Below are 10,765 nucleotides of genomic sequence, written 5' to 3'. Positions count from 1 at the left end.
TCAGCCCATCCCACAGGCATGGTTCAGCTGTCCTCTGCAAATCCTGTGGATAGAGGAGTCTGGTGTGTGTGATCAGCAGTTCCAGCCCACTCGGCAACCTCTGTCCCACGGGAAGATGAGTGTCACAGCTGGGAGCATGGCATACCTGCCCAGCCCTTCCAGAATCCCACAGGGCACGACTCCTGCAGGTGCCAGAGACACTCCCGGCCCTGGCCAGCCCTCCAGGTGCAGCTCCTGCCAAGGTGGTATCATCACCAGGAAGACAGAGCATGTGAGCAGCCTGGGGGGGGGCGGGCGGGATGTGGTTTTCCGAAGCGCAGGTCAGGGCAGTCCCAGGATCGAGCTGTGTGGTCTCTTCTGGGCTCCTCCCAGAGTGGGTGCTGGGGGTTAAGGCATGCCCTGCCGTTGAACCAGCAGCCCCTATCCTCCGCTAAACCCAAGGAGAAGGGACACGTGCGGCACTGCCTCGTAGATGGATTATGGCTCCAGGAAAGCCTCTGGCCCTGTGGTCTCACCCTTTTGCCTGTGGTTATGCGAGCGCTAAAAGCGCAGGGGAAGGATACCGTCACTTCCTGGAGCCCTCCACCTTTCACCTTGGCCAACTACCCTGTTTTATGCTTCTTTCCAGCCAGGCAACAGCCCTCCCAGCCCAGCATGCTGCTACAGCCCCTGTCAGGTGCTGCAGGAATCCTCCCAGTAGCAGCAGGGCTGCCGCAGCTCCCGGGTGACACAGTGCCTCAGGGAGCCGACCCCAGGGAGCATAGCTGTGCCTGCGCAACATAGGAGTCCCTCTGGCTCTGCTGTGCACAGCTAAGGCTACTTAGCAAGCACCAGGAGTTACGTCCTACAAGAATCCCTCTGCTAGAGTACAGAGAAGGTGATGATGAAGAGAAGTCTTAGAAGTTTCCATTTTTAATCCAGGAGAGGGAGGGCAAGAGATTAACCATAAATCTATTCCCCAGAGGAAGCAAGCATCTTGTTCCTGGGTCCCTTGTCAGTATTACCACACTGGTCACCTGATATCCATAAAAGAGAAGCAAGCACTATCAACCTCACCCATGAAAGACAATGCTGAGTTTGGAACTAACTGATTCTTTTGAAAAACAGTCTTAGAAATGGTAACATCAAGTAACAGTTAAATGTACTTTAATTCCTTCAAACAGAAGGATATCTTGACGGTACATCAGAGAAATTATTTCATTGATTTCAGTCTCTTAAAAAAAAAAGGCATGGCTTCAAAATTCAGGAACAGTATCCAATAAACAAAGTACTATCGTTATGCACCTGTTTTAGAGTGTGGTACAAAGAGAAGTTTACAGATTCAAATGAATGGCACAAATGACTGAGAAATCGATTCAGATAATGCTTGTTTACAGGGACAAAAACTGTGTTGACAAGTATGAATAAGCACGCAGATAGTCTGTTTAAAAAACCCAAACCTTTCTAACTGTATTTACACACACGGATGTAGTTGCTTTCCTGTGGCATTAGAAATTACAGACAAAAGATTCCATATTATAGCAATTAAAATAAAAATAACCTTTGAATCATTTCAGTCATACAGCCCCAGCACAGTAACTTCACCTTTATTAAATTGCCACCAACTCTGTATTCCAACCCTGGAAATTCAGGCCACAAAGCCTGAATTCAGCTTCCACCTGTGACAAATTTCACTCAGCAGGATTTAACTGGATAAGAGGAGCTCAAGCAGCCATGGGGAATTAATGAGATACAGACATGTTTACTAAGAATGAATCTCCCATTCTTATCCAAGGTGGACATCTACCTTTAAATGCTCTTTATATGCATATACAAATTAAATCAAGTAAAAATGGACACCCATTACATATATTCAGCAAATTTAGACATTGAGCAGTCAGAGTACATGATGGCCATCTATAGTATTTCTTCAGTGTTGCAGAGAAATGTGTTAATCCCTACTCATTTCCATTGCTAGGAAAAAAAAAGATTACACTTAACAAATATGGTTTATTCTTTTAGCATGTTAGTTTACTCTTCAGGTGTTGCCAGGAGTAAACCCTTAAAGTTTCACAGGAAATTCAGTATTATCAGTACAGTGGCAGGAGTGTTTTGGCACCCTGTAAAATCCTAAAGAATGTGCAAGAAAAATCTCTGAAGTAGCATTTCATTATCCAGACTTCTCATTTCTTGTTCATGGTATTTGACTTTACAGAACCTGAAGCTTTGATTACTTTCAAGACAGATTTTATAGGTTTTCTGCTAGTAACCAACAGGGTTGTAACAACAATGGCACGGTATTTTTCCTAAAGCATTAAAGACTAGAAAAAGATTCTTTTCCTTGAAGAACTACAATCAATTAGGACTACATAAAAATTAAGTAACGAGGCATCATGGCAAGTAATAGCACATCAACCCCCTACCACAACAGGAAGTGGTTTTCAATCTTACAAAAAAAGGAATCAAATGAAAAATAATCCAGAATGTATAGACTTCATAGGTTTTGTTCCTTCTCTCTCTAGATGGTAAGAAACCATTACTAATTAACGTTTTAATTTGCTCTGCAAGCAGGATCAGGGCAGAAGCTTTTGTTGAGATGGAATAAAGTAAATGGTTGCCTTATTTTTGCATTGATCACATGCAGACAGGACGTTGTATTGTCTCTGATAACTGGATTTAATCCAAGCTGGACCACTTACAGAATGTTTTCCTCCCCCCGCCCCTACCATGTTATTTGGGCATGTCTCAAATAGAGATTAATTTTGTTCTGCTAAGTGTATGCTTAAGCATCAAAAAAAAGCTGAATTTGACTGTAGCAAATTCAATGAGGAAAAGGAATCAGAGAATATAACAGCAAGTCTTCCCAGAAGACAGTCTTTTCTACACATCCAAAGAGAACTAGCTGTTTGAATTTTAGATTAGCTGATACAACATTTTTAAATATTTCAAAAGCACAGCATGTTAAAACAACTTTCATTACACTTTGTGAAATACCAACAACCTCTATGTGAAATTGTTACAAGCTACTCAAATGCAGTCCTTTAAAATGAAAAAATACAGTATATCTAAAGCATATATACATGCTGCTACCAAGGAAAGAAAGCAGTGAAGTAGCAACTTTTTATACACGAGCTTCACTAAGAATCTTGCTCTTTGAAGTAGCCCAAAAACTAGCTTGCACTTAAGATTTATTTTCAACTGAAGAGACTTACAGTAAGATTTGTGTGTTTTTGTAAGACCCCTTGGTCTTTTTATTCTGAGCTTGCATGGTATTTTCATGCAAACTGATTTACTGGAGATACAGTACTGCAAGTTACTACTTAAAAAAAAATAATCTAAGAATCGAGTGATTTTTCTTTTTTGCAAAACATGTCTTCACACAAGGCATATGCACCTACATCCCTGTCTTACAGAGTTAGGTAATTCAAGAAACAGTGTGCAGTAGTAACTACCAAATGAAACATTTTACAAGTACTGAAATAGTGGAAACTAAATTATCAGTCCACACAACCACAAGGTTGCATTGCACTACACAAATACTGACCTAATGCCCCCAAAAATACCAAGAAACTACAAGCACGTTCAAAACAGGATATTAAAACTGTTTCTTTCAGTGAAGACCAACCAGTCCCTTTGTGTACACATTTAGTTTTATTGTAACAAAGCAACTTGTACACTTTAACGTTTAAAACTGAGCATCTTTCTTTCCTTTCCAGTGAAACAAAAAAAAAAAAAAAGAATTTAAAAATAAACAAGAACAAAATTACAATAGAGAATGTCAATTCCAAATAAGATCCTACAGGTTCTGCTGATTCTCCATCAAGTGGCAGGGCTCAAAGTCATCATTAGGAGAAGATTTTATTTTAAAAGTGTCATCTTAAACTGCAAGGATGTTTGTTAAACATCACAATTAAACATGCCAAAGGAGAAGAAGCCATGTTGTCAAAATGCCCACTTAACCCACCCAAACATCTGAAACCCACCCCAGCTGACCTTCTATAACCCCATTTTTATTTTTATTTTTTTTTAGTTTTTTCTTTTTTTTTAAACAAGAGAAAGTAGACAGGTACATGTTGGTAAATGCTAACTGTCCATATTCACATAGAGACACAGTGTAATCTCTGAGCCCAATATACAGAGAAAGAAGGAAAAAAGCTAGATTCTATGCACTACTACACAGGGGCCTAGCACTCTTCAGCTTCCAGCAGAGTGAAGGGAGCAGAAGGTTTTCTTTTTTCCCACAGAACATGGTGTGTTGATTCCATAAACAGTTTGTTTTGAGACAGAAAGGGATAAAAATGAACTTGAAACAGAAACTGGTAGATTCTTTTCCACTGTATTCTGCTCAAGGTATTTCCCCCAAAATAAATTGTGAACCATGGTGTAGAGGAGAGAAAAAGAGACCTCAAGAGAACAAGGCGACTGAGCACAAGAAAAAAAAGACAGCAACTTGCTCCCAGGGACTGGAGAAAAATTAAAAAGGTAAAAAGGGGGTTTGGAATCCATCAGTGTTCAATTAGTCATCTTCTCCTTCATCCTCCTGTTGAAAGATAAGCAACAATTAAAAAAAAAAATCTAATCACTAAACTTCAGATAGCACGAGCTTTCAAATGCATAATGAGAATGTTTTACTACCCTACAGAATACAGCCCTACAGCATTACACTTAGCATGCTGTATGACGACCTCTGTCCCTCTTCACTAAGGAGTAGTACACTTGCCATGAGTACCTACCTACATAGAAATCACTTAGTAACTGGATGCCAATGAAAAAGCATCAAGTTTAAAAAGCTACTGTGACTATCACTACAAACATTGATATAACTTTAACATTTAGAAAGTGAAGAGGTTATTTTTTCTCCTCATTTTAAACTCTGAAGAGCAAAATGCCTCAGCTTGCAGATACTAAATTCTAGGTTACATAGGAGAGCCCAGTACTCTGGTGCCCGCAACAGCCCTCCTGCCTCAATACAAGTAATTTTTTGCTGCTGAAACTCAGAGATACCACACCCAATTAAGAGAAACAAAGACATTCTAAACTTTAAGTTACCAACACCCTAAATGCTGTCCCTGGAGTCCCGCTTGCTACTAAAGGAAATTTCTAATTCCTGAACCCAACAGAGAGTCTTAGCTAAGCAGAAATAAACCAACAGGTGGGAGGATGACAGAACTGGATGCATCAACAAAAGCTATTTACAACTAAAGCCTTCCTAGAATGTTCACCAATTAAATAAAAATTTTGTTACACTAATATCTTAGTTCTCCCAGAGCACTTCCCTTACAAACTTACCTAAAACTACTCATTTGCACTGTCTTATATACACAAACATACTTATTGCTACACTGAAACAACTGCACAAGATAGTAACAGTCTGCTTCTCCCCTCCAAATGCCTTGTCAGTGATTGATAGTACAGAAAAGAACCATTTTACCTTTGAAGCAATGGCTCAGTATTCTTACAAGATCCCTCTTATAAATTTATTTTGATTCTCATACACCAGAGATGGAAGACGTAAGATTACTCACCTCTCCTTCCTCTCCCTCATCATCATCTTCATCTTCCTCCCCCTCATCTTCATCTCCTTCTTCATCAATATCCTCCAATCCTTCTTCCTCTTCGTCATCATCATCATCCTCCTCTCCCTCCCCTTCTTCATCATCCATATCAGGAACCTTAAAGACACATATGCAACATTAACTACAGTGATCAAATTCACTTTCACTTGCACAGTGCTATTACAGGTATGGATCAATGACTCGGTGCTATACGTACCAAGTAGTACTGTAGTGGATTTGGCCAGATGTCATCCTTGATGACTTCTCCTAGTTCATCAGCCCCCGCATCAGAGTGGTCAGTGAACCAGGTAAAGAAACTTTCTGGCTCTTCATGCTGCCTCTTCCTACTGGCTTTGTTCTGTGTCTGGCTTGAACGTTTTGTCAGATCCTGAAAAGAAAGTTAAGTTCCCTAAAGAAGTGGTCTTTTTTTTGTTTTTTGTTTTTTAAAAAAAAGGACCATTTAGAAACAGACTTGTCTAAACAACCACAAGTCACCTACTACTCCTTATTTCAGGGAAAGTCTTTGAAGCATTTGGAACCCAAATGACTCACAGAAAAAGATACCACTCAGCTACTTGTATTTCTCATGAACGAGAAAACAGTAAAACCACCTGTTTCTTTTAATGACCTCACTGAAATACTGAAAAGTCACAGGATCTTGCATTTGATTTATGCTTCCCTATCACAGAGAAGCACAAGTATGACACATGTTAATTACATACTGAACTTGAAAGCTCTCACAATGGCTAAATGCTACTCTGAGTAGCTGTAATTGTAGTTAAATGCTACGACTACTACGTACACACAATTTAAGAAACACTCAGTCTCCACACTTCTAAGCTCTGTCTTTAACTTGAGATGGAGAACTGCCTAGCCTTCTTATCCTAAGATTTGCCGCTTTGAAGTCTTCAGGACATTCTTTGTATTAAGTGAAAAAAAACCTACACAAACGTCTAAAACGTATGGTCACAGGAACATACATGAGTCCTGTACCTACCACCTTACCCCAGTAGTTTAATAAGTTTGCAACAATCTGTTTGCTAAGTCTGAACAGAAAATTACTATTTGCTATTCAAATCCATTCTTTCTCTGATTCCAAACTTCTAGTATTTGCTTTCTTGATAGAATCACAACATTTATAGGTTTAGACTGTTTAACGAAGAACAGTAACAGTATTCACACTGATTTTGTGGTGTTGTAAAGATCATATTCAACTAGTTTGTACTGGACTGTAACTTCTTGTACAAAAGAAGTTCTAGTCCTCAATGAAAAAAAGATTTAAGTTTTCTTCTCAGCCTGAGGGTGACAAAATTAGCAGTGACTTAACTGCAACCCTCATTCTACTTTTACTCATTTCAAAATCTTCAGGGTAACATGAAAGTGCTCCCAACTTTCACAGAAACTAACTACAGCAAATTAGTTATGTTTAAATACTATCTGGATGAAAGATATGCCCACATTATTGTGTGGCTGCAACTTCTACAGAGATGGAGTGCCTGGAAATTAAGTTGGAAAAATAAAAGGGGCAGAGGGTAGGGGTGTTAAAAAAAGAGAGACACACCCCTAACAGATCCCGCCAAAATCCTGCTGTCCTCAGAGTTCCTTATTTAAGAGTTATCCTAAGAAAACAACAAAACACAGAGTCTAGATCCATGCCAGAGAGAGACAAGCTAATGCACTTGTTAATCTCTCCATCTGGTCGTACTTGTACTTTCACTGTTTTCATGGTGGTGCTCAACTGAGCAAGAAAATTCTCTACAGATCTCCACCTAAATGGAGTGTTCCTGCAAGATAGGCGTGAACTATGTATGTAGAGTGGCATGGAGGTTGAGAGGGGAAGAAAAGGGAGGACAAGGCATCTTCAACACAAAAGGAAGTAAAATGAACATAATTAAAGTGATGGTATCACACAGAGCAGGAATCATCTCTCCCAGATGCAGTTACATACCTTCCCAGATTTCCATTTGATCTCAGTTGATTTTGAAGATGGGTCTCCACTTTCATTGAGGTGAAACTCTTTGGAGAGAACTTTATTTTCAAAGTATGGATTCTCATCAAAATACTGCAGAGTTGAAAGCAAAGAGTTAGAACCCATATAATGTAAACACATGTGCAAAGTCAAACCTGGTACTAATCGGATAACTGAAGAGATTAAGTTACAAACTACAACCCAGTGTGCCATTACACTAAGAAAAACCCTGGAAAATCACAAGTGAAGGAATTACTTAAAAGTACTTACAAAATCTATTCTGTAACCTGATTTGATGTCTTCAAATTCTGTCACCTCAACTCTGGTCAAATAATGCAGTGCTTCCTCATCTTCTTCTCCCAGCAGTGCAGATACTAAGACAGAATTAGGAATCCCACATTAACAAAGCTATAAAATGTGTATTGTGCAGGCAAAATACAGGAAATTGATAGTAAGACTTGAAAAGCAACACATCTGTCCAAGCCAACTTCTTGCAGCCCATTTTTTTCAAGTTACCAGCCAACAGACTATTAGCATTTGTGTGATTTGCATTTGCTGAGGTGAAAACATTATGTTTGCTTGTTGTAGTTCAACGTTAAAAAGCAGTAAAAGGTATCCGCATACATCTACCCTTTTCTCTGAAACAGATTTTCATGCATTTAGTGTGCCCAATCTAAGCAGAATACAAACTTGTTTTGCAGAAACAGTTTATTGTCAAGAATCCCAAGGAGTTCACCTCTAATAAAAAAACCCCAAACAACCAGAATCCTTTTTTTCCTTTCTTTAAAGGGCCCAATTAACTGGGAAAAAAGAGGGAAACTTGTCATTTAAAATGCAGAAAGAAAACCACCATGGAATTTTAGTGAACAAGATGTTCCTCCGGTCAACAAATGCAAGAAATAAAAAGCTTACAAAATGCACTCTAGGACAGAAAGGAGTATATGCATATGAAGCAGGGCTGTTTAAATGTATGCCCAGCAACAATTCTAGAAAACCCTCAGAGCTGCAAGACACTCACATATTAAGCAAACACTGAATTTACAACAACAACAACAAAAAGAGGGCTATTAAGAATATACCTTGTGGGTGGTTGACAAATGTTGTTACCCAGAAATTCGGGATTTTGGCGATCAATTCTGACCTCTTCTGGAAGAATGGTTGGCGGAGTTTGTTGTATTTCTGTTCTACTTTCAAAATTTCCTCACTGGCTTGTTCATTCAGTCTGTAATGGAAAGAGCCACATTAACCACAGGAGAGAGAACTGAAATTTAAAGATGCATCACCAGTAGTTAGCCAAAAACTGAATGGGTCTGATTAGACTAGTCTGCCATATTCAACTAATGAGGTATCTCAAACAAACTGAGGCTCAAACCTGTAACCACTGTTAAGAAACACACTACCAGAAGCAAATCTCACTGATCTTAATGAAATGTTCTTAACACATTATATGTTTTGCAGTATTACATGAGACAGACTCCTATTTATGCAAAGCAAAGTAATATTTTACCTCTTAAATATCTTGTTTGCAAAAGACCTGAAGATGGATAACACGTAACACTATCACTTGTTCTTTGTAACTTTTGGGCAGGCAAGCAAGCTACAGCAAAGCAATTTTGCACCCCACACAAGTAAAATCTGGAAACATAACATTTAATTGGTTTTGTAAAAAGCCAGAGCCCTGATACTGCAACAGCTTCACATGGCCAGAGCCTGAATAGTCACTTGCAGTCTTAGTAAGACAGTGTGCACAGAGATAAGATCCAGACAAATACCAACACAGAGCCCATGAAGAGTTTTGGCATATGAAACTCATGTTTCAGTGACAGTTTCTACCTATTTTTCTATAAGTACGTGAATATATAGTTTTTAAAAAAGTATCATAAAAGCTAACTTTTCAACCAGGACTTTGGTTCTGATTACAAACATTAAAATACTTTTGCAAAACAGCATACACATTAACTTGAAAAAACGATACCAAATAAATTTCTATTACCACAACTATCACAATTAATTTAAAATTTTAAACTCAAGTTCTACCTTTTTAATTACACACAATTAAACAAGATACCAGGATACTAGTTCAAATTCTTTATCATAGACTAGTACTTCCTACATCTAATCAAGTCAGAACACAAGTATATCTTGGATGAGTTTAAAAGAGTGAGAACTACTACTGAGCACTTACTTTAGTAAATATTTTTATTTTTGAAAGTTACATTTCAATTTCTGCTCAAACATTTTAAAATTTGTTTACCTGTCTATTTCATTCTGTACTTCATCAATGTGTTCAATTGCTTCCTGTTGCTCTTTTTCTGAAAAAGAAACGAAAATGCATCAAAATCCCTTCATTCTTGAGTCTGACGAATCACCTGGGGTTTTCGTTTAAGACCTTTTCTAGTCACTTACTTTAGAAGTACACAGATATTTCTACTAAATGTCATAAGTGTTACTAGCTCTTAAAGCTTCAGCTATTTCCAGGGTGTATTATGGCTGAAGTGCAGAAAAGTTTGACAAAACGTCACTCAAAGCCAGTTTACCCCTAGAAATCACAGCTCACATTCCCCTACACAGTTTTACAAGTCAACTTAAACGATAAGTCAATCATGCCAGATTAATAACAAATTTTTAATTAAGAAGTGGTAAGCCATTATTTGCCAAGACCAACGCATTTAAAGAAACGTTAAATAAATTAGAGAGTACAGAAATACCAATAGAAATAGCCTAACTGGGAACATGCCACCTTCTAAAAACCGAAAATAACATTCGAAAGGACGGTTACAAGCCAAAAAGCATAGTTTTTATTTTCCAAAAAAACCAAAAAAAAAAAAAAAAAAAAGACTTCGAAGTCGCCGTTTGGTAGGTATTTCTAATTGGAACTTTCCCCTCGACCAAGTCTGGCAAAGCTCTCGGTTACGGGAGGACTGTTTACCTATCGCGCTGGGAGATGAATGAACGGCAGCGGGAAGTCGCTGGAGCAGTGCAGCACGCTCACTCCTCCCCCGGTAAGTTTCCCACACGGCTCAGCCCGCGTTAGGGGACAGCTCTCCGCGCTCCCCAGTTGCGCGGGTGGATGCGCTGCCCCCTCCCCACGACGGAGGGGCGGCCGGCTACGGAAAGCACGTGTGTGACCGGAGCTCGCAGCAGGCGCAGCACCGCGGGGCGCGACGGCGGACTTGATGGAAGGAGGAAGGAGAGCACTGAGCCCTTCCCGCGGCGACGGCCGCCGGGAGGAAACCCACGGCGCGGCGACCTTTAAAAATCC

General features: G+C 39.4%; 1 protein-coding gene across 1 annotated transcript; it reads right to left on the bottom strand.

The window, feature by feature from the left end:
* Positions 1-1,131: 1,131 nt before the first annotated feature.
* Positions 1,132-9,815, bottom strand: SET (SET nuclear proto-oncogene; the record flags this gene model as incomplete). The annotated part of the gene is made up of 7 exons (XM_010296958.1): positions 1,132-4,519; positions 5,505-5,651; positions 5,752-5,922; positions 7,483-7,596; positions 7,774-7,877; positions 8,583-8,725; positions 9,758-9,815. Coding segments are annotated over 7 exons (761 nt in total), but the record flags the coding sequence as incomplete, so codon positions are not given.
* Positions 9,816-10,765: the final 950 nt, after the last annotated feature.

This window comes from Phaethon lepturus, unplaced genomic scaffold (genome assembly GCF_000687285.1).
Source record: "Phaethon lepturus isolate BGI_N335 unplaced genomic scaffold, ASM68728v1 scaffold39411, whole genome shotgun sequence".
NCBI classification, from domain to species: Eukaryota; Metazoa; Chordata; class Aves; order Phaethontiformes; family Phaethontidae; genus Phaethon; species Phaethon lepturus.
The sequence above is the reverse complement of the archived record's forward strand: the minus strand, read 5'-3'. Positions and strand labels throughout refer to the sequence as shown.